Consider the following 24,172-nt stretch of genomic DNA (forward strand, 5'->3'; position numbering starts at 1 on the left):
TGGATGTCTTATTATTACAAGTTTTGTCATGTTAGGAAAATGACTCGTGAGTTTGCTTTTTATGAAAAATATCAAAACTCATTAATGAATAAAATGTTAGAAAGATAGGAGATGGGTTGATGTATGGTCCAATAAAGTAAAAAATTATGTCGTCAACTCAAACTTTACACATAATTTTATGTAAAGTCCGAGAAAATAAAAGTTTTGTATAACTTTATTGTATTCCAAAATAACGGTTGAAAATCAACGATGTTGAATTAATTTTTTTATTCTGACAAATAGAGTTTTATTTTTACTATTTGACATGAAAAGTATTTTCAGGCAGCAATTGCATGTAAAATTATTATTTTCAATAAAATTTTACTCGATTGGTAAGATTGAAGTACTTGTAATTTTGAGTCCTATAAAGTGTAGGTGTAATAATTTTTTTCTGAACGTATTCGTTGATTTAAAGTATCAATATATTTAATCGATTTTTAACTTTGAATGTTTTAAATAATTTAATAAATAGCATACTATAAAAAAAGAAAACTTTGGAAATCATATTATTTAGTATTTTTAAGTAACTTACTATTTTTCTGAATTTTTTTAATTGTATAATTTTTTTGTATGTTGAAAAAATTTATGATTGATTTGATATTGCCAGGTGGTGCAGAAGATGTTAGGTGGGCTGTAGCGCAGAGAACAGAAACCTCAGCTAGTTAATCATTTCCCCTGGGTCATTAAAACCCCGCCTAAACCTCCCAATTAATCCTCTTCAGTCAGTCCTCTCACTCTATATAAACCCTCCAACAATCGACTACACTTTCATTTTCTCTCTCTACAGCAAAATCACAACACACACTGACAGTGCCTTCCGCCACTCTCTCTTTCTCTCTCTTCCAATACATACAATATTTACATATATATATATATTCATGTGTAGCGGTGATTGTTGTATGTATGTACAGATATAGACACACACCAGAAACAATTATGGTGTAAACAATCTCTCCGGAGTTTGGGGGGGTTTTGATTGACTTATAGGCACTACTGGGTAACTTTTTGTGCTTGTTGAGATTGTTGTGTGATTGATTACATGGGGAGTTATCAGAATTGCATTAATGGAGAGGCGGAGCCGCAGAGGCTGACGTCATCTGCTTCGTTCAAGGCTAAGAAGAAGCCCACCCCGGCCATATCCCGGGCCGGCTCGGAGGTGGATGACATCATCACGCTGTTGCATGGCTCTGATCCGGTGCGCGTCGAGCTCACTCGCCTCGAGAACGAAGTCCGAGGTCTGTGTGTTTGTTTGTGTCTTTGGGTTGAATTCTGAGGGGGTTTGTTTCTCCAAGGAATTGTTTTGAGTTTTGGTTAAATCTTTGGTAGTATTCGTTAACTGGGGATTTTGGATTGTTTTGTTTAAATTTGATGTTGGAATTTTAAAAAGGAGGTAAGATAGGTTAAACGGTTGTTAATTTATTGGAAAATCAACCGTAGTTTGCTCGGGAAAGGGTTCAAAGATTCTTTTTATGGTGCACTTTTGTTTGATATAAATTGGAATAATTCTTTCTGTTTCAATCTGGAAAGGTCCTATACTTTGATTTCGAGAGTCGAGCACTTTAAAAAATTCTCTCTTCTTTTTGAATTTGAAAGTGCCAAAACGATTAATAGTGCGTTTGTTTTAAAATTCAATTGTAATGGTGAGTTTGGAGGTCTATACTGTATTTATTAATTGGTTTTTCTACAAAGAAGATGAAATGTCTTAATCTGAAATCCACATGTTATAAGTTTGTTGCACAATTTCGTTGTGATTTCTTGTGCGGTGGGGGTGGGTAAAGTTCTTTTTCTTTCCATTGCAATAGAAAATGAAGACGGAATCTGCGGATGCTGAATGCTCCACTCATGCAGATAATGTGGAGGCTATTAGCCTTAGAAGGCGGATTTTCTTGTTGAATAAAGATAGCGACTCTTGTTACGTATACCCAAAGAGAGGAAAAGAAGAAAAAATAAATTTGTTAGCATGTGCCTTAGTGGAGTGGACTGTGGATGAGTGAGAGTAAAGCCAATTTGGAAGGGCCCACTCCATTTCCCTGATGGGGCTTCTTGGCATACATCATTTCCATTTTAAAGATGCTGCCTTGCACTCTTTTTAGATGTCCCAGACTTCATTATAGCTACAAATATAGGTTTTATTGATTCGTGAAACCATCTCATTTCCTCACTCGGTTGCGGCATATGTTCAAAGTCTCCAAAAAACTTGTAAATTTTATCTGGACAAACCAACTAGCAATTTCCTGAAGATATCTAATCATAAATGCTGATATGATATATGGATAAACATCCTGCATTACAACACTGTCAGTTGTGCTCAGATGACTCATGCATTTAAACTGCGGTTTGCTCTTTCCTTAGGATGTGTACTGCCATTCCAGACAAGTAAATGAGCTAAAAGAATTGCAAAATTTCCAGTATTAAATAATTCACCTGATGCTAGAATGAAATCGGTATGGTCTATGTCCTTGAAACACAGCCGTATCTAACATTTTGATCTTCTGGTTGAATGCAATAGTCCCTAGTGATCCACTTACTCATTTGTATAAGAGTATGCTACTCGTTGTTGCCTTTTTGTTTTCCTCATATATCCAGAAAAAGTGGTCCTGGAAATTGGTTAAAGATGTTAAAGTATTGAACAGAAGCACAATACTAAATCTAATCTTAGAGGTACTCGTGTCGTCAAGTTACCCAAAAAAAGTTAAAACAGTTTGAAGTTTACACGCATCTTAATTGTTCATACCTGGAGCCTAAAGCAGGCAAAGAGCTTTTTTGTTTTAAGCAAAGTGAGAAGAGCCTGATTTTTTATCTTGGATTTGTTTCCTCTGTGGCAAAAGTAAACAGATGTAAGAATGTGTTTGATTTTTCCTAAAGAATATTGCAAAATGTGCAGAGAAGGATAGAGAACTCGGAGAGGCTCATGCAGAAATCAAAGCTTTGAAGTTTTCGGAACGCCTTAAAGAGAAGGCAGTTGAAGAGGTACTAGTATGTTGTATTTTCATATGCTATGGACAAATACACTAAAACTTAGTGGGAAGTTACTAGCTAATGGCCACTTTGTTAGGCATGAATCTGAAAGTTTCTTCACATATACTGAAAGAAGCACATAGGACTGGTTTACCTCTTAACCGAATTTTGGGGCTTGGCAGGTTTGAGGTGGGTTGGTGACTTAGGTGTCGAGGGGGAGACTGGAGGCAAATGTAGACATTATAAAGCTCATTTACTCGAAATGCTTTTGATTTGTATGCATTTATTTGTTCTGTTTACCGTGCAATAACATGTTGGCTGACAAGTACATGGCACTTCTTAAGAGAGGATTCTTGAGGTCAGCTGCAACCTTATTATCCCGAAATCTTCATTTGCTAATAGTGGTGATAATGCACCACTTACTGGAAGTGCTTTATCCTCTTTTTGGCCGCTCTTTTCTCTTTTCACTGTCTGTATTGTGATTTCCCTTTTTTTTTTCCTGTGCATAAATCAATTGCCCCATGTTATTAAAAGGCTTCTTATTACATCATTATGTTTCTGTTAGCTTACTGATGAGCTCATGAAAGTAGATGAGAAGTTGAAAGCGACAGAATCTCAACTTCAAAGCAAGGTACATCTCTTCTTCCTGAATTTATTGTATATGTTTCTTTCTGACTTTCTTTTCATTTTTGTTCCTAGTTTCTGGCACCTGCATTTACTGTATTCAGAACATTAAAAATTGAAATATGAATTATGTGGAACTAATTTTACATTTTCATTTGTGGATTTCAGAATCTAGAAATTAAGAAAATCAATGAGGAGAAAAAAGCAGCTCTGGCTGCACAATTTGCTGCAGAAGCCACACTTCGAAGAGTCCATGCTGCACAGAAAGATGATGAGATGCCTCCCATTGAGGCAATCATCACACCTCTGGAGGCCGAGTTAAAGCTGGCAAGACTGGAGGTGCTCCACCCCACTTTGATATGCTTCTGCAAATATTGTCCTAATTATAACTTCACATATCATTTTTAACTTCTGTATGTCAAGATCAACCAATAAAATTTTCTTACTGGACATGCATGGACATTGCACTTGTTAGGTGGCAAAACTACAGGATGACAACAGAGCACTTGACCGGCTTACTAAATCTAAAGAGGCTGCTCTCTTGGAAGCAGAACGTGCAGTTCAGATGGCTCTAGCAAAAGCGTCCTTGGTTGATGATTTGCAGAACAAGAACCAAGAGCTCAATAAACAGATTGAAATATGCCAGGTTTGACTATTTTAGAGCAATTGATCTCTATACGAAAGCAAGTAATATTAGGTGCTGATGAAGATGTCTAATAAAACGCTTACGATATCATATCAGGAAGAGAATAAAATAATGGATAAAATGCATAGGCAAAAGGTTTTGGAGGTTGAAAAGCTAACACAAAGTGTTCGTGAACTTGAGGAGGCTGTTTTGGCTGGAGGTGCTGCAGCCAATGCTGTTCGCGATTACCAGCGCAAAGTGCAAGAAATAAATGTAAACGACTACAAACTCTTATGGGTCTTTCCATTAAATTTTTTGTTTAATGCCTTTTGGCATGTGCTGTGTGATCTGTATTTCTTGAGGTGTTGCTAACTGCAAAGATTGAACAGGAAGAAAAAAGAATTCTAGATCGTGAACTAGCTCGTGCTAAGGTATCAGCAAATCGTGTAGCTGTGGTAGTTGCAAATGATTGGAAGGATGCCAATGACAAAGTAATGCCAGTAAAGCAGTGGCTTGAAGAAAGAAAGTTCTATCAGGTCCTCGTTGTCGCCTTCATTGTGCATGCTTACTGCAACTTAATACTATATCAATGATTGTGGTTATGCAATTGAGTGCAAAACAATTCATAACTAGAGTTGAAGAACTTTTATGATGTTGAACCAATTGTTTCATTTTATTTCCTAGCTTGATTTGTGGTTTTAGTAAATAATGAAGAAGATAAATGAGAACCAAATAGGTACGATTGCAAGTGATTTACATCACATGTTCAGTTGTGTGATAATACTTATTTTCTAGTTCATATTTCCGATGTTACTGCATAAAGAGAGCTATAGATCAGCAGTTTCTAATTTACAAGTTAAGATATTGGTGAGACAACTGTTATTCCAATGTCATCCTGTGGGCTAGTAATTTGTTTCCTTTGTCTAAATCAAGTGTATATTATTCTCTGTTGTTTTTTTTTTTGTATTTTATTTTTGTCCAACAATGTGGTGCGGCAAGAATTGCCTGTGGACATGGTTTTTGATGTCTTAGTAGTACTGAAAGGAAATTCTCTTAGTAAATCTGTTTTTTGGCAAAACGTTGAGGAAGAAGGTATATGTTTCAGAATGTTTAGATCTACCTGAGATGTTGAAAAATTGAAAGGATGAAACGGAAACTTAATTAAGAGGGATTCTCGATCACTTCATATAGTAAACTAGTATCACATGTGATTTAATTTGTTCTTAATTTTTGGGTCGGCACAGGGAGAAATGCAACAGCTGAAAGATAAACTGGCAATTGCAGAGCGTGCTGCTAAGGCAGAGGCACAGTTGAAGGTGAGAATACAGATGATCTTTCGGTCTTTCTTTTTGCTGCCATTGTTTCCAACATAGATCTGATTTTGATCCTCTTCATTTACTGTTATCAAGGAAAAATACCTGTTACGCTTTAAAGTTTTGGAGGAAAGACTAAAAGCATGTCCAAATACCATAACCCGTGTTTCATCACAAGGAAGAAGTATGGGCAATGGGACTTCACGTAGACAGTCCCTTGGAGGCTCAGAAAACTTGTCTAGATCTTCCTCAAATGGGTTTCTATCCAGAAAAATAAACTTATCTGTGTCATCCCGGACCATTAGTGCTAGTTCATTGTTAAAGCAGGCAAAGAATTTGTCAAGTTCATTTGATGGTGATAATACATTAATCAATAGTGACAAGGTGGTTCCAGACACGAATGAGAAAGATAATCGAGCCACCCACGACGAAGAGAACCCAAATAATGGAATAATTAATCTCTGTGAGAATGGGGACGGTCATATTTTACCTGCAAAGACAAAAAATGAAAATGAAGACTGTGTTTCCGGAATGCTATACGATATGCTGCAGAAAGAGGTTATAACGCTGCGAAAAGCTTGCCATGAGAAAGATCAAACCCTGAAGGACAAAGATGACGCAATTGAGGTATGGTGATGCATTCATTGTTGTTTCTGTACACCATCCCACTCTCCCCCCATTCTCTGTGTGCGTGCCCCTTCTGAGCTTGGGCTTTTGGCGTGGAAATTACTCAGATGTTGGCCAAAAAGGTTGAGACATTGAACAAAGCAATGGAAGTTGAGGCCAAGAAAATGCGGAGAGAGGTAGCTGCCATGGAAAAGGAAGTTGCTACTATGCGCAATGGTAAAGATCACGATCAAAGAAACCGGCGTCCTAGTGCTACCAGAGGAGCCGTCGTCGGGTCTCATGCACAACCAATAAGGTAAATAACAATCCGAAATAGATTAGTGTATTGTTATGAGTAAGCTAGTGTTTGTTTTCTATAGGGATTAAGTGCATAAGGAGAAAGTTAAGTGTCGAGTCCTCGGATTACATCCGCGACTCGACATTAAAAATATATTTTTTTTTAAAAAAAATGGGCATGTCGTGGATCCCATCCACGACATGGATTGAATAAAACATTTTTTTTTTATTTAATTTTATTTTTTATAAAATAATTATATTCAATTAATTTTTAACAACATATTAAAATTCAAAAAATCATAATGTTAAAATTATATTAGTTTTAAAAATAAAATGAACTATACAAATGTAATAGTGTATATTTTTTTATACAATTCTAAAAAAAAAAATACACTATTGTTTATTATCAATATAAATTGCATTAAGACCCATAATTTAAGTCACATCAACCTTCACCGACACTCTTTAAAAGCTTCTCCTCTGTTCTCTTCCCAAAGCATGGCTCAGTCGTTCTGCTAATTTTTAACAATATTAAAATCTAAAAAATCATAATGTTAAAATTGTATTAATTGTATAAAAGTACAATGAACTATAAAAATCATATTTGTATAAGTTTTTTTTTTATAATAATAAAATAATTAAGCCCTGAATTACATATGAACAAAGGTGAATGCAAGGTAACTTCCAGAGTATGTTTTACTATGGTATGTTGATAGACATCTATACATTTGGAGGATCAGTAAAGGTCGCATGTTCTGGACATACATTATTATTGTTAATACCAGCATCTGTGTGAAAAGAAATTCAAGATTTATAGATACATGCATGCATAGATATATTTGAAGGTCAAACTCTGCACGTCAAATTTTGTGCACCAAATTGTGATAGAAGGCGAGATGTTTAATTCGTGATGAGCACATAGAATTTACTTTTACTATATTAGAATACAATTTTGTGTAACCACCCATTGCCTACTTCCGTCAAGAAACAACTCCCAAGTTCATTGCTAAGAAGAACTAAAATGAAGATGCACCTCATATATTGGCACACCTTGATGACTTCTCTTAATTTTTCAGGAATGGGAGGTACACTTAAAAGGGCATACAAGGTATGAATATCGTACCATAACGAGGATACCTGGTTCGGCACAGCAAAGAGTAGTTCTGCAAGCATAGACCTGAACTTGTAAAGAATTATAGTTCTTACAATTAGTGATCGTCTTGTATATGTGGTATCATTTATCAAGCCAAAAGGATCTATAACGTTGTTTGGAATTTCTCTGATTTTAGGAAGGTGAGAAGGTCGAATTTCTGATTATGAGCTACTGTTGTAAGTGCAAATTGTAAATGGACTTATATTTTGAAGGTATCTTGAAATGTAATGTCTGTTGGTCCTTGATACATATTCAGCACGAGCACTCGGAACTGCAGATGCATTCTTGTTTTGTGGATTTTGAGAATCTTTTACAGTTTGGGGGAGTGGAAAATATATTAAGACATTATTAGACGATTTTGTGTGAGTCGTGAGTAGTAATTTACATAAAATGTAACAGTTAGATCAGAATATGATGATATAATTTTGCCTTCTTATAATTGAGAATTTCTTACACATGTATTTCTTTCGGTTGTGTATTTATCTATTTCTTTTGGTTCTACACTTATCTTTGAAGTCGAACCTTTCACGTGCAAGGGGTATAAGGTAAAGGGCAGATGTAGTTCCACCCCTGATTTATAGTTTGTTTATATAAATTATTTCTGTTTTTTGCATAATTATTATGGATAATTACACTTCCCTCTCCAAGATTTTGGGTAATTATACGTAGACTTCCTATGATTTGGGAAATTACATCTAACACTCATAAAGTTTGATTCAGTCTACCAAATAAGTTCTATCATTAGTTAAAGTTTACTAAATTTGCTGATATTAAAAATATTGAATGAAATTGAGATTTATCGACTTATTATTGATTTATTGCAGGTCAACTAGTTTTTTTGGACTAAAATATTCTTATAATGATGAAAATATACCTTTTCACATGTCCTGAAAACGTATAAAAATAATTTGGTCATAAAAAAATTTATTTTTACCTGCAATAAGTAAGTAATAAGTCAATTGAAGGTAAATATAGATTTTTTTTTTTGATTTTTTTGTTAATATCAGCAATTCGGTGAATTTGACTAACAGAAGGATTTTTTTGTTAAATAAAAGCAAACTTCAATGGTGGTAAATATAATTTTCCAAATTATAAGAGGTCTACATATAATTATACCAAATCTTAGGAAATGGGATGTAATTATCCCTAATTATAAAGTTCACCCCTGACAGTAAAAAAGTAGGAGTAGTTTACGCAATGAATTTGATGCTTTTTGAGGGTGTATGTGTAATTTTCGAGTTAGTAGGGATTGTATAACTGATGTTGATGAGGTAAGGGTGATATGTGTAAATAGATGATAGATTATAGGTGTAAATGTTTTAGTTGAAAAAACTTTAATTATTGAAGAAAGGTGTTTGAATATAACAAAATAAACTATACATTATCATTTTTTTTATGTGAAAACAAGAAAAATACAGTATAAATTTTGTTCTCTAACTTTGATTGTTTCATCATGTAAGTATAACAAAATTAGGATCCAAAAATATAGTAATTCGTAATTAACATACCGCACATTTTCTTTCAAAGAAATAAAGAATTGGCCCATTTTAATCCAGTGTTTCAATTGGTTTACTTATTCAATTTTCAAGGTGTATCCTGCAAGTTTGCTAAAAAAAAGACGAAGAAAGAAAATTCATTCTGAATTTTGTCAAAATTTTGGGGTCAGTTCATAATTTAAACAAAATAGCAATATTTTACTATTTAGGGTTTAAAAATTCCAAAAATTTCAGCCTCATCCCTTTCCCGGCTACAAAGCCTGTGACTGTGAGTCTGAGGTTTTTATCTTCGCCCGCCCCTTTAAACCTCAAATCAAAAACCCAATTTTCTCTGCCCGAAAAGACAAGATTTTGAAAGCGAAATCAGGAGTAGAAACCCATATATGAATGGCCCTTCTTCTCAAGCCAAATAGCTCTCTCAAACGAATGGCCGCTCGTTTTTTCACTTACTCGTCTTCTTCCCTTCATTCTTTTCATTCCCATGGACACTCTAATTTCAACCTCTCCTCTTCTTTTTCTCTCTCACGACCATCTTTCATACTTCTTAGTAACAGGTGATTCTTTTTTTCTTTTTTTGGGGTGTGTGTGTGTGTGTTATGTTTGTGTTGGTTTATTTGTGTAATGAAGTCTGCTTGGTACTTCGAGGAGTTCTCGTTTGGAGTCTTCTTGCAAGACGTTTGGAAGATAAGGTTATTTTAGTTTCGTGTTCGCACTTTCGTTTGTACATGCTGTTGGCTTAAATTTTAACTTATGATGGATTGCTTAACACCCATGCGTGGCTGTAGTTTAATGGCATTTATTGTTTGTTGGGTTTTTGTTAAGATGAGGGATAAAGGGAAAAAGGGATGGTGGTTTTTTTTTTTTTTTTTGGGTTTGCTTACTGAGACCGCATGCCTGTGCGGCAAATGAAAAAAGCAGGAAATGATGTAGTATATATCCTCATTCGCCTTCTTGTATGTTGTTACTGTGTTTACCTTTTGTGTTATATAATTGATGGGCTTCCGGCGAAAGGAGAGCTTCTAATGGTTCCGGCATTACTGAGATTTTGATTTTTTGCATTAGCTGATTAGTATATTAACATATGCATCAGCATAACATGTTATTAGCTTGTAGTTTCTTGGTACGATAAATAGTTTGGTTTTTCTTGTTGCTATAATGTAAGAAACTGTTCTGCAGAAGTCCTCTGTTCAATTTTATCATTTGATCATATTTGTATTATTATCATTATATATTTTGGAATGAAGAAGTTGAGATAACTGTTGTTATGTAGCTCCTGCATTTCTTTATGTACTTGTTTAGTTATTTAAATGGGTCAAGCCTTTTAAGTGCAAGTTGTATCACTTCTTCTAAAACGAGGTTTTCTTTATTCGTTGTTGTTGATATGCTGTTCTTTTGGTCTTGTTTGTTTTAGAGCATGTGATAGGTTGAAAAAGGTATCTAGCAAGAATTCAGCATGGAATGCATTCGCTCCCACAGCATTCATGTCATCAAGCATCAGCACCGAGGCTGTTCGTGAAAGTAAAGTTTCCAAAGAATATGGGTCGGAGCAGATCCAGGTGAACTGCTTGCCTTGATGAACATATTTGAAACATCTTGTTGCATTAATAAAGTTTAAAGTGTCAGTTCCTCATTACCGTTTTCTCTCACAATGTTCTTTTAGGTATTGGAAGGGTTAGACCCTGTAAGGAAACGGCCTGGCATGTATATTGGCAGCACTGGATCCCGTGGTCTGCATCATTTGGTATGTTTCTTTCCTCTTTTTGTTGTGCGATATCCTGTTATTGTGCTTAATGTAAGAAAGTGCAGATTTCTTTTGCTTAATCTATTGATTTTTCTCCTCTCAAGGTGTATGAAATATTGGATAATGCCATTGATGAGGCGCAAGCTGGATTTGCTTCAAAGATCGAGGTCATTCTACTTGCAGACAATTCAGTGAGCATCACTGACAATGGGCGTGGGGTATGTGCTTTATTCTCCACCACAGCTGGAATTTCTGTGTTGTATGAGTTAGTTAGTTGGAAATGGATTTAGTTTTCAACGCCATTCACAAATGTTATACTACAAATACTTGGTCCGATGATATGAAGCAGTATGTTTTGTGGAATGAACTCTCATTGTCTGCATCACGGAACAAAATTTAGATAATCACTGAATGTTATATTTGCATATTTTATTCAGATATTTATAATGTGCTGCAAGCAGCAATATGATGATGCTCCTTACATCTTGTGAAATTTGAAATACTTGTTTGATATGCCACTGACCTTGATCATATTCATCCCTTGTTGTGAGATTTTGGTGGCACTCTAGTGTTGAATTTTTCTTGTGAAATAGTTCCTGTTATTTTGTTCCATCATGGGATAAGGAATCCTCTTAAGATTTTCTGCATTTATGCTACAACGATATAGCATCCTGCAATACAATAGAGATCCCTTTGACATTGTTTTGCATGCTGATGCATTATATCATATATAAATAATTGCATAGTTATTTCCAGTATTTGTTGGAAATGTCAAGATTTCATGTAAAATTAGAGTACTAATGTGCATATTTCTTTTGGATCGTGTATAGTGCCCTTTTGGCTATTTCTTTTAAACTCCTTCAGGTGCTAATCAGATGCAGATACGAATGACCTTAACCATGTCATCTGTTTTCTTCCTTCCAATAAGAAACTCATAGTCTTTTGTAGGGTGGCAAATTGATTCTTTCAACACCCCGAAGTTAATCTCTAAGACTCGAATTCCTTTTATGTTACTCATTCCATGTAAGTTTAGGTTTACCGTCAGTACGTTTTCTCTCACCTTTTTTACCAGTACAAATAGCTACCTCCTTTGGAAAATTTCTGGACCAATCTTAATTATTTTATTTAGTATATCATCAATAAGCTCTACCTCACCCGCTCATGAATTTGGCGTTTGTTGTTGTATGCTTCTTTTACCTGATATCCATTTCTAAGGTTTGCGTGACTAAACATCCTGTTGTTTTCTTGGTAGCTCACTGGCAAATTGCGGCCCCACTTTTTTGATTTTATGGAAGTTTTCTATCACAACTTGGTAGACTATCAATAGCTCTGAGTTAAAAAATGTTACGGGCAATCCTTCGTAAGTATCTAGTTGCAGCAAGGAGTTCCCAGTTACCTATAATTTTGATTTTGATGCACTCCACCAATCTAATCCTACTAGCCTCCTTTTATTACCATCTTACTCGATATCTTCCTCCTGTGAGTAACTGAGTTTATGTGGAAGAATCATTCATTTTGCTGACTGGTTTTATTTATTATGAGGACGATATTGATGCCCATTGTAATTTTCTACATTTATGTTGCATCCTTGAACGATATTTTAGTATATGTTTGTAATACTTAAGTGAAAACCTTGGTTTAGGTATTCTCATAGAGTTCTATTTATGTGAGCTGTATGTGGTTGCTTATTATAATTCATTTTAACTGCTTACATCTCTCGTTTTGTGCATTACAGATCCCAACTGATATGCATCCAACAACAAAAAAGTCTGCTTTGGAGACTGTCTTGACGGTAGTTATTCGTGTTCATAATATTAGTTATAAAGTACTTTTAAATTGTCTAATGGGTTGCTCCAATTTTCATGGTTGACTCTTGATAGAACTTTAGAACTGAGGTTAGCAAAAATCATAGGCAACACCAGAACAGTTTAGGGAAGAGAATGGTTTGAGAAATCTTGCTTGGGGTGTAACTACAGCAGATTAGTGGGAAAAACTAATGGAGATTCTGCCCTCCTTGAGGTGAAATTCTTGGTCTGGGGAAAGGGAGTGGAGGTTTTGTGTTTACCTTGTTTACCTTTAGAGAAATTTCTTCATATTCAAGGATCAGTGTCTTTAATTTCACACAGGAAGAAAGTTGAGCAAGTGACTAGTCCTTTTCGTACAATCCTCAATCAAAATTTTCTTTGTAAAAGCGGCCTTTTCCCCCACTACTTCCATCTTTTGGCCTGTCTTATTAATATTTTCAATTGGATTGACTAAGGAATGAGCTCTTTGGTGAAAATATTTGTTGCCTGGCATTTGAAGGTATTATGCCACTGTACTATGCTAGTTGCATCAATTGTATTTTATACGTGAATACTGGCGAAACATTTTCGTGTAATAATAAATTATGGAATTCTCTTCACTGAAGATTGCGGACAATTTATGCCCAAAAGCATCATTGCAGGTTTTGCATGCAGGTGGGAAGTTTGGTGGTTCAAGTAGTGGTTACAGTGTATCAGGTGGACTACATGGTGTCGGTTTATCAGTTGTTAATGCACTGTCGGAGGTCACTTCTTTTTCACTACAGCTCTCTACTCTTTGATGTTTTTTTCCTTTATGCTAATGGATGAATATGTTAGTGCTTGGCCGTTGAAAGTCCTCTATGTTCATGCTATTCTTGATGTCTCTCTTCTCTACACATTACCTTAATGGTTTTATATTATGGTGAAAAACCATCTAGCTGCTGGAATCAAGTAGTTGACCGGGTTATGTTCATGCTCATTCAAACTATTAGCAAAAAGTTAGCATAGTCTCTCTCTCGTTCATATATCAACTTGTTCAAGATATGTTATTCGAGCCAAGCCAAACGGAAGATCTTATCTTGACTTTGCATCTCATTGCCCTTCATTTATAAAAAAGAGTCGCATGTTTCGCTTTCACATACAAAAAACTGCCTGCATATATGGGGTTGTGTTGGAAATATAAATTATTTAATAGTTTTCTTCTCTAAAATTAAGTTTTTAGTTCCGGTGGTCATTCAAAACAATAGTTTTGTGAGTATAGAAATATATAGACCATAGAAAGTGAAAGAAATCAATCGACAGTGTTGATAACCATTAAACACCAACCATATTCAAGCTCTATCTACTATATTTTGTTACTCTGTTTCTGGTAGGAACTTATGTGAAGGAGAGGCCTGCAACAAGGGAATGTTCAGGTACAAGAACATCAAAGTATCTTGGAATCTGCAAAAGTTACTGGAATTTGAATAACTATAGTAGTGACTACAAGGTTTAACACAGGCCAAGCTTGTCCATTGGGCACACAAAAAGAAGCAGGCAATCTTTAGCTTGCATTTTCCGTGCTATAGAAACAGAGCTATGCTTGCTTGTTCTGAGCCTTTCATAAGTTGGGTGGGCTTGAACAACTCTATGCACAGGTTGACTCAATTTCATATTTTTGTTCCAAAACTAAAAGAACTCTTCAAATTGAGGAAACAAGCAGGAAGATAATGGTTGGTATAGTATAGTGGAGATTATGCAAAATTACAATTTATAATGGACCATCTTTATGCCGTGAGAGAAACATGGGTCATGTATACAGTCATGCAGTATTTTCTCTCCATAGAGGAAAGTGGAAAAAGAAATGGAAAAATCCGTACTAGGTCTGTGATGTATGTCTAGGTTCATGTCTTCTACCTCGAGAACAAATTCATACATCTATCTTAGCGAGGGGAGAAGGTATATTAGATACAGCTAGTTACTTCTTTCCTTGTTCATACTTGTGCAATCTTCTGTTTTCTAATAACTGTGATATTCATTTGGCCTCTTTATAACCTGTTATTTTCTGCTTGCATCACATTTGACATGAGTTGTTCTATAAAAGACAGACTGTGGTTTTCTTGATTCAATTCATATAAAGTCTTCAGACTTTTGATCAAGCTCTCTTATTGTTTGTTCTTCTGGCTGACATGTATCCCCATCGGATGTCTGCATGATATCAAGCTTCCCTTGTATTCTCCTTTAGATGGTTCGCATTATGACAGCATTCTTTTGGTTGCCCCACTTAGTTATTAATTCTTGTCTTTGCTTATGGGTAGGCCCTTGAAGTTACAGTATGGCGCAACGGCAAGGAGTATAAGCAGAAATACTCCCATGGAAGGCCTGTCACAAAATTAGTCTCTCGTGAGCTCCCAACTGATATGAGGGATCATCAAGGGACTCGCATACATTTTTGGCCGGATAAAGAAGGTCACACTCTTTTTTTCTTAAAGTTCATTTCTTTATGGCCGAAAATTGTTGATAAATTCTGGAATTGGTTGAATGCGGCTTTGTGCAAAATCTGCCTTTGACCAGCATTTTCCTTATTCAGTATTCACGACAGCAATTGAGTTTGATTACAACACAATATCTGGGAGAATCAGGGAGCTTGCTTTTCTCAATCCTGAGGTAGATTTAGTTTTGGTTGGTTATGGTTCTGGATATTCATTGTGACATAGGATGTCTTTTATCTAGGCATTTCACTATATTTCCTGATTTGCAGCTCTTGGTTATAGTGATTTCTGTAGCTTTTGATAATAGCTTCTTTTAGTTGTGCAGTATATATTCACTCTTCTTCTAATGGATGATGATGACTGAATTTACTGTATGAGTGAATAGGAACTTAAATGCTATCTGTTCAAATTTTGTTTTCGAAGAGTGCCCAAGTCCATCAATTTCGTTTGGTCATCATGCTAAAGAGACCTCTTTACATGCTTTTTTTAACTGAGTACAATGTGGTTCTAATGCTAACAAGGGAACTATTTATTTTGTCGATCTGCAGGTTACAATTGCACTAGAGAAGGAGGATGCAGACCCAGAGAAGAGACTGTATAATGAGTACAGCTATGCTGGAGGATTAATTGAATATGTAAAGTGGCTTAATGCTGATAAGGTACGCTTGATATTTCCTAGTTCATCTTTTGTGATCTGAGAGAGGAAAATCAAATTGCATTTGATGATGTCATCTCTTTTCAATTCAATATACTTTCAGTGCTCCCTTGTGTCTGGTTTTGTTGAGCATGAAATTTTACTAAAGTTAGGACTCATGTGAATGAAGTCAATCATGTGTTTGGATGTTTTCTTATTAAAACAGAACAATTGTATTCTTTCTAATAAAGATATGCGCCAATCCCCCCTGGTCAGATTGTAATTTAAAGTTTTCTTGGGGCTTGGAGGTCCGGACTGTTTAGTTTGTTTTTGCTTCTCTTTCTCCTAATGCATGCAATAAAGATCATTTGTTCAATAAACAGATTATGCAGTGGTATATTCAATGATGGGGTCTTTGATGCTTTACGTCACGCCATAGTAGTCAATTGCGCGCACCATTTCGGACTGCCCAGGCGCGCACCAGGTGCGCCATGGAGAAATCGGCCTGGGCAGCCTGGGTTTTGGCTGGGCTGCCCAGGCCCATGAGTTAAAACAATAAATTAGGTTAATTAACCCTAATTATAAAAGGAATTTAGGGTTTATAAAAGGAATTTTAGCAAATTAAGAAGTTTGCATGCATGGGTAACTTTCATTCTTGAGTCTTATTTATTCAGTTCTCTCTTCTTCCTCTTTCAACGCATTTCCTTCTCAATTCTTCTCTTTTTCTTTCTTCCATAGTATCTGCCACTGCTGTTCACTGGTATGACTTTTTTTTTAAATTTATGAAGTGTAAATTTTTGGTCTAATTATGCCGATTGAATCTTTGAAATTGATGTGATTTTATTAATCTTTGAGTGTTTTAGTTGTTCTGTTAGTGTTTTCTTTTTGGGATGATTAATTACAATATTTTATTGTATGTTTATGTCTATATTTATTGTAGATTGATAGCATACATTGCCACTATTTATATTTATCATTAATCTAATCAAAATAATACTAATTATATAAATATATAGATTATTTCTTATATTTGCGCCATCCTTCGAAAAGGCGCGCGCCGCGCATGGCTCTAGGAGCCGTTGGCGCCATTGTGCGCCGTGCGCCACTGACTACTATGTGTCACGCTTCAGTGAGATCCTCAGTGTTACTGGATAGTGTAAGGATACCATCTAGGCTTCTTAGCTGATTAACATCACCTGGAGACAAAGTTCACTAATCTGTTCAATAATTAATTTTTCATTTGTCAGAGATCATGTAACTGCTAAAGTATTATCTCATTTCTGTTTGAAGGTTTTCCAAGAATTGATTAATGCTTATTAAGAACTGCCCTGTCACTGTGATTTAGTTGTACCATTTTATTTTGAGAAGTGACATTTCTTTTCCAGAAACCTCTCCATGAGGTCGTGGGGTTTAGAAAAGAATCAGAGGGTATATCAATTGACCTAGCACTTCAATGGTAAGAAATCTGTATAAATTCCTACTTCTATGCTATTCCTTTTCTTTTTGGTTGTAAGCTGTATTACCAGCCTTGCTGAAATAGAAAATTAATTCGGCTTATTTGGTCTTTATGCAGGTGTTCCGATGCATATTCAGATACATTGTTGGGATACGCAAACAGCATTAGGACAGTTGATGGTGGCACTCACATTGATGGTGTGAAAGCTTCATTAACAAGAACACTCAACAACCTGGGGAAGAAATCCAAAGTCATTAAGGTATCCTGGACTGAGACTGATCTTTTCTTCTACCTTTGCTGTTAATAAATATCTATGCTCTGATGACTTTTCCTTTTCCAGGAGAAGGATATTAGTTTAAGTGGTGAGCACGTCAGAGAGGGACTGACTTGCGTGATATCTGTCAAAGTTCCGAATCCTGAGTTTGAAGGACAAACAAAGGTGTACCTGTGTTCTGTTCATTTTAATTAGCATTTTCCAAGGAAAAGAAATTTTAAAGATGTTGCAAGTTTCTAGTTAAAGACTGAGAAAAAAAAATCTTTATCTGTGATTTCAAAGACGAGATTAGGAAATCCAGAGGTCAGGAAGGTTGTTGATCAAGCTATTCAAGAATATCTTACTGAGTACCTGGAGTTGCATCCAGATGTCCTTGATGCGATTCTTTCAAAGTCCCTCAATGCTCTCAAGGTATCTTCCACATGCCATAATATATCATTTATCTAAGCTTCTGTTATTTTGATTTTCTTTCTTGGGGCCTTTGAAGACCATTTTGTTTTTATCTGTCCTTGGAAATGCTTCATATGATTCCCATCTATTTTTACTTTTAGGCAGCTCTAGCAGCAAAGAGGGCCAGGGAGTTGGTGAGACAAAAGAGTGTTTTGAAATCATCATCTCTTCCGGGCAAGCTTGCTGATTGTTCTGCTACTAATCCTGAAGAATCTGGTAGGACGTGTTCCTTTTTGTTATGAACTACACAAGTAAGTTTATGAATCAGAATGAAGAAGAAAATTATCTTAATGTTAAAATAAGGTGACTTGTGCAAATAATGTTCTCTATTTCATCTCTTCTTTCTCAGATGATTCATGTGTCAAGTGAACCAAATCGAATTTGGACTATGGTAATATAAGCACTATTTGAGCATTAAAGTATTTTTCAAACATTTTCAGAAATATTCATTGTTGAGGGGGATTCAGCTGGTGGGAGTGCTAAGCAAGGTCGTGATCGGCGCTTTCAGGTGATGTTTTAGTTAAAATTGGTGTATAAATTCTGTTTTGGTCGCTTCCTTTTCCATTTTATTCCTTACTTTTCCTTGTGTTTTGATAAGTCTAACTGTTCTGACATGTGGTAGAAAACATCTAGTGTAGAATTCTAAAACATACCTGGCTTGTTCAATTATATGGTAAACAGAAGATAAATTTAGAAGCACAAAATCTGATAGTTGCAAGTATCATTTATTTGTCAATCTTGACTTGTTAAAGTTCAGTATCTAGTTAGTTATTTACCACACACCTTCCTATTTTTACCATCTGTGTTTGCATAAAGGTCCTGCAAAGTTTGATGGCATGCTCCAGCTTCTCCAGATCCCATCTGAACCAATCTATGAACAACTTTCCGTTGACAGATTGCTTACTTCGCGCAAAACTCTTTCTTCCCCATGCAATTTAAATCATTTGCTTGCTTCACGTGAAACTCTTTTCATCTTCATGCATCTCAATTTGAATCCTTCTTGGAATATTTTGCAGCTGTTGTGACATCCTTTCCGCTTTTGGTAAAGCCGACTAGGCAGTAAATACAATACAATTTCTTGTTTTGTTGGCACTTGTATACCATTATTACTTTCTAAGAAATGCTATTAGAGCATCTCTTACAATTTGATGACAATTATTGCTCATGTTTATGACCTGCGACTAGATCCATCATTCTTTATATGTCCTGAAATTTTCTGAAATGTCCTTATAGCAGTGTCCTAGAATGGGAATTTGTAATTTTGAAAATAAAGTATTTTGATATGCAGGCTGTGCTTCCTTTGAGGGGTAAAATTTTGAACATCGAAAGGAAGGACGAAGCTGCTATGTACAAAAATGAAGAGATTCAAAATCTTATTCTTGGTTTGGGACTTGGAGTGAAGGTATTTTTCTTTCAAGTACTTTTTTTTCTTTTCGGTTACGGAATCTAATTGCCTATTGATCTCTTTACCCTTTTCTGTTTTCTGCTAACTCGCATCGCATTCCTCTACTTTCAGGGTGAAGATTTTCGAAAAGATTCTCTCCGTTATCATAAAATCATAATTTTAACAGATGCTGATGTTGATGGTGCTCACATAAGAACACTGTTACTGACCTTCTTCTTTAGGTATCAGGTATGTATCGGGAGGCCATGAATTATTTTTGTATAATGCAATTCATGGAAAGAAAAATAGAGATTGCTGTGAGGCTCAAAACAGTCACTTCAAGAAATGAAAAGACCAAGTGACTCAATTAATTGTGTAAAAATATTTCACGAATTCTTATGGATTATATTGGCAATTTAGTTTATGGGAGATTTAATGCCTGCAGAGAGCTTTATTTGATGAAGGTTGTATCTATGTTGGTGTTCCACCCTTATATAAGGTAATATGCAAGATAATTTTCAAAGAGCTTTGTTCCAATCAATTTGAATAGGAAAGATTGGGCTATTTATTTAATAAATTTCATTAGGTTTTCATTCTTTGTTGATGTTTAGGTTGAGAGAGGGAAGCAAGCATATTACTGTTTTGATGATACAGAACTTAAAAGACTTCAGAATTCTTTTCCAGCAAATGCATCATACAACATCCAGAGATTTAAAGGTGAGTTTTCTTAGAAAGACAAGGTTGGTAAAATGAACTGATCCTTCGGTTTGGTGAGTCCAAAAGAAACTATATATAGAAAACCCTTCTGAATTAAACATTTGATGTTGATCTTCATAGTTAACCAAGGTGGACTTCTTCATAGACAGTCAACCTTTGAGAAAGAAAGGGAGGTTCAGTGAAAAAAACCTATAGGTTATCTTTTCAAATTTTCACTTTGTGAGCCATCTGTCGCCTATAGGTGTTATTGTTATGCCCTGTTACTATCCTACCAGAAACGTTTTCTTGAGTTAGAACATATTCATATGCTCGGTTGCTCCAAGCCTACTTATCTGATTGACATGTTAAAAATGCAGGCTTGGGGGAGATGATGCCTTCACAGCTGTGGGAGACAACCTTGAATCCAGAGACTCGACTTCTGAAGCAATTGAAAGTAGAAGATGTAGCAGAAGCCAGTGTTGTTTTCTCCTCCCTCATGGGAGCCCGAGTAAGTGATCTTACCAGTTACTTACATTGTCAGTTCACCATTTTCTTTTTGGTAAAAACAACTTGATTCTTGGTGGCTTGTTGTGTGAATTACAGATACTCTCAATCGAAACACAAAATGTTTCAAAATATAATATAATTGTAAACCCAAGATCAGTGTTGTCACTTGGCGTGGTTTTTCAGGTCGATGTCAGGAAGGAACTCATTCAGAAATCTGCTAGTGTTGTCAAGCTTGATCAACTTGATATATGAACGACGCTTTTCACAATGAGGAATATTCATACTTGGGGGATTTGCAGAGAGTAAGGTCAGATGCATCTTTCAACAATTGGCAAAATCTTGAAAAATGGCCCTACCAGGAAAGGTTGTTAACTTGATCGGATTCATCTGAGGAATCTCCATTTGGAAAAGCTGCCAAAATTTCTGAGATGAGAACCACTCAATCTTTGTGCTTGGTTGCTCTCTTTTCACTCTCAGCCCTGAGCTTAACTATTGTTGTATTTATTATTTTCACATACAGTAGATGTAGTAGGTAAGTAGATACAACTGCACTCTTGATTGGTTCCATAGAGTTAAAAAGATTAGCTAGGAATCAGTCGGCACTTCTTGTCAATCTGAGACTGTAATCTTAACCACAGATAATGACTTGTTTGTGACTCCCCTGTGAGGATCAAGCTTTTAAATACCATTATTGAATTCCCTTGCTCTTAACAGTCGGTAATCTTAATTCAAGAATTCACCCAATGAGTAACCCACATGATTCTTCTGGTAAGAGATGCATCCTCCCATTCAACTGACAATCACACTTTGATAGTCCTTTTCCTTAGAGAATTTTCCCTAGTTCGTGTGACCATAATCAGCTACACGGTCAAATTTAACATTAAAGTCTCTCATCATACCCCTGATTTGATTGCAGTGTCAAATGATTTGCATAGTGGTGGTCTTGATCACTTGTGAAGAAAGAAGAATAAGGTAACGGGAATCAGGCATAAGCATAAACTAAAGTGCTGACCGTTTTTCAAAACAACCCTAATGGCTCCATCAAGAAAACTCAATTCTACTACGGCAACAAAACAACCAAAAATCAACATGCCAACTCGTGCAGATCATAGTTTGAGTGTTATTCACCTGCCTTCATATTGATGTTTTCTTTGATCCTCTAAAACAGACAAAATAAAACTAGGGCTCTGAACATCTTTTTTTCTTTTGGTTCCTTAATGCAGAGCATCAGATGAGAGCTATGGAAACCAGTTGCATATCTATAACAACTTTACTCCTGCCTCCTTTAACGAATCAATTACTGCTTTCACCTTGCCATGATATTTCTGATCTCTCTTAAGGAATACTGCAACAGCAGGTATATTTTGAAGCAGTAAGCGCTCTCCAAGTATCTTTCCAATTTTTGCAGCCGCAGCTACATCCCTAGTGCTTTCTTTAGCTTTTTCCATGCTCAGCCTCAGGGACTTTTCTTGTGTACTGGCAGCAGAGGCTACTGTTGCAGTTGGCGTGTGGACAACTTGCGCATTTACATATTTATTTGTGAAGTGCATCCTTAAGACATAGGGTTTGAGATACTTCATCACTCTTTCTGGCCTTACTGGAGGAGGGATAACCATTTCTGTTTCTACAGAAAATGAGTAACAAATTTGAGTGAGCGCAATCTTTTGTGTTCAACATTAGCATACCTTAGGCACCCATATGTCAATCATTCACAATCATTCCTAATGTTGACCTATGGCCAGAAAGACATCACACTCAAAGTTTATCCAATTGCATTTTTTTCATTGGCAACCTCATCATTTCAGAAAGAATATAGTGAATAAAGATTAAATCTTTTAAACTTTCTCAATGACAATGAATGGATCAGGTAAACACTTCACTATAGACTCTTTCCTCTAACAATAAATTCATAGAAAACATTTACTCAAGCAGCTACACCACAATCTAGATTGCTCTTAGACCCTTGTGCTGAGGGATCAATTTCATTGGACATAGGTACTACTTAGAAATTTTTGCTGAAACTTTATAAATCTTCAAGAGGTCACATAATCCAAAGCAAGAGTCCAGAAAAAGTAATTTTGAGCTACATACCATCATAAACCTAGGAGCATTCCACAAGTCCATCAAATTTGAATGCAAAATGAATGGAGATCGATAGCTTTGTTACCAATCACATCATTAACTCAATAGGAGAATAATGAGACATTTTCTTTTCCCAAATTTTTGGAGAACATTCCCACTGATGGATATATTGAATAAGTAACTTAACTCAATTACAAAATGGCATTATATTTCAGGAAGATATGATGTTAAACTTGTGACAGAAAAAAAATAGATGAAATAAATTTAGAAGCAAGAGTCATAATAGATAATACACCTATGGAAACAACTATTCGCAGCTTATTGCAGAGTAATCATAATCATAAAAACATAAGAAAAGAGCCAATGTGACCCATTGCAGCATCTTTTAATTCACACAAAAAGAACTGGATGAATCCAAGAGCAAGAAATCCTGAAAAGGTTTTGACAGTGTAGTCATTTTCTTTCTTTTTTTTTTTTTTGTTTGGTTACACAGTGTATTCATTTTGACCAAGAACTATGTTCACATAGATCTAACATACAAGCAAAATTATACTAAATATCTGAGAATGCTTAAATAAAATCACCAAGCAAGACATTTTCAGCTTCTATTTAACTGGACAACTAATTGTACACTCCATGACTACTCTAAAACCGCTAACTTACTTTAGACCAGACAGTTGATTAGAATGTTTAGCAGCTCAACTTAAAAGTTGCAAAAATTTGTACCCAAAAACAGAAAATGACTTCAAAACAAGTGGAGAAATAAGGCAAATTCTTTCCCCACTCTTTCCTGTACCCGAATTAACAACTGGCAGTGGAGATTACAAGAACATCAATCAGAAACCCAATATTAGATAACTTAAATGCTGCAAAATTTATCAGTTACGATGAAGAAATTCAGATAGAAAACTCCTTTACTACTATAAAGGCAAGACCCGACCCCTTAGCCATTCAAAAACCTCGGTCACTTAGCATAGCAATTCAGTAACTTGACGACAAAAAGTTAACCAGTACGAAAGGTCAGATTACATACGGAAGCTGGAAGTCGGCGGTGATCGAAACGGAGGCGGAGAGCAGCGGCGATACTCGGGGAGCACGGCAGTACGGAGAGAGAGAGAGAACCCGAACGACAGCCTTAAACGTGATTTCAATCACACTGAAACTCGCATTTAACCTCCCCTTTCGGCATCGTAAAAACGGGTGTTGCTTTCTTTAGAGTAAAAATTGCAATATGACCTTGTATTTTCCGAAATTGTAGAAGGCACCCATGACAGATGCAAATTTAAAGATCAAGGACTATTATGCTGTTTTTGAAAAACAAGAGACTAAATTGAAGCAAACACTAAAACTAAGGGGGACTAATAAAAAAACTTTGACCGAGCAAAATTGTCCTTGTTGTTTGGGCTTGAATTTTGGAGGGCCTACATCAATGGCAGCATTAGTTTGGGCCATTTTGTTGGTCTGAATTTTTACGGCCACTAATGGGCTACACAGGATATGAGTATAATGGGCCAGACCAAGATGATTTATTTGGGCTAATGCAGGCTACTTAGTTGTACAGAAAAGGTCCATATTGGTCCTT

At 35.8% G+C, this 24,172-nt stretch overlaps 3 protein-coding genes across 6 annotated transcripts; 2 read left to right on the top strand and 1 right to left on the bottom strand.

The window, feature by feature from the left end:
* Positions 1–757: 757 nt before the first annotated feature.
* Positions 758–7,864, top strand: LOC105159909 (microtubule-associated protein 70-1). Of its 2 annotated transcripts, none has more exons than XM_011077128.3 (11): positions 758–1,274; positions 2,924–3,009; positions 3,563–3,628; positions 3,790–3,960; positions 4,097–4,267; positions 4,364–4,519; positions 4,636–4,782; positions 5,491–5,562; positions 5,656–6,186; positions 6,294–6,481; positions 7,539–7,864. In XM_011077128.3, the coding sequence occupies exons 1-11, from the start codon at positions 1,079–1,081 to the stop codon at positions 7,555–7,557; spliced, it is 1,803 nt and encodes a 600-aa protein (XP_011075430.1). In that variant the 5' UTR covers positions 758–1,078; the 3' UTR covers positions 7,558–7,864. The 2 variants fall into 2 exon arrangements, with proteins under 2 accessions (XP_011075430.1, XP_020548938.1); XM_020693279.2 differs by lacking the exon at positions 758–1,274 and adding an exon at positions 3,180–3,355.
* Positions 7,865–9,349: 1,485 nt separating this feature from the next.
* Positions 9,350–21,219, top strand: LOC105159911 (DNA gyrase subunit B, chloroplastic/mitochondrial). 2 transcript variants are annotated; one of them, XM_011077132.3, is made up of 21 exons: positions 9,350–9,665; positions 10,523–10,667; positions 10,772–10,852; positions 10,957–11,070; positions 12,588–12,644; positions 13,299–13,400; positions 14,934–15,084; positions 15,206–15,282; positions 15,656–15,766; positions 17,127–17,197; positions 17,315–17,456; positions 17,538–17,636; positions 17,754–17,882; positions 18,023–18,137; positions 18,362–18,429; positions 19,210–19,323; positions 19,438–19,554; positions 19,751–19,804; positions 19,917–20,022; positions 20,379–20,509; positions 20,692–21,219. In XM_011077132.3, the coding sequence occupies exons 1-21, from the start codon at positions 9,499–9,501 to the stop codon at positions 20,758–20,760; spliced, it is 2,220 nt and encodes a 739-aa protein (XP_011075434.1). In that variant the 5' UTR covers positions 9,350–9,498; the 3' UTR covers positions 20,761–21,219. The 2 variants fall into 2 exon arrangements, with proteins under 2 accessions (XP_011075434.1, XP_020548937.1); XM_020693278.2 differs by having other exon boundaries at positions 9,659–9,800.
* A 262-nt stretch (positions 21,220–21,481) lies between these two features.
* On the bottom strand, positions 21,482–23,783 carry LOC105159910 (Ribosomal L18p/L5e family protein). 2 transcript variants are annotated; one of them, XM_011077131.3, is made up of 2 exons: positions 23,624–23,783; positions 21,482–22,126 (listed from the first exon to the last, which is right to left on the bottom strand). In XM_011077131.3, exon 2 carries the CDS (start codon positions 22,122–22,124, stop codon positions 21,768–21,770), a length of 357 nt encoding a protein of 118 aa, XP_011075433.1. In that variant the 5' UTR covers positions 22,125–22,126; positions 23,624–23,783; the 3' UTR covers positions 21,482–21,767. The 2 variants fall into 2 exon arrangements, with proteins under 2 accessions (XP_011075433.1, XP_011075432.1); XM_011077130.3 differs by having other exon boundaries at positions 21,482–22,132.
* Between the last annotated feature and the right edge of the window lie 389 nt (positions 23,784–24,172).

The sequence above is a fragment of the Sesamum indicum genome, linkage group LG4 (assembly GCF_026168435.1).
Source record: "Sesamum indicum cultivar Baizhima isolate 11 linkage group LG4, ASM2616843v1, whole genome shotgun sequence".
In the NCBI taxonomy this organism is placed as follows: domain Eukaryota; kingdom Viridiplantae; phylum Streptophyta; class Magnoliopsida; order Lamiales; family Pedaliaceae; genus Sesamum; species Sesamum indicum.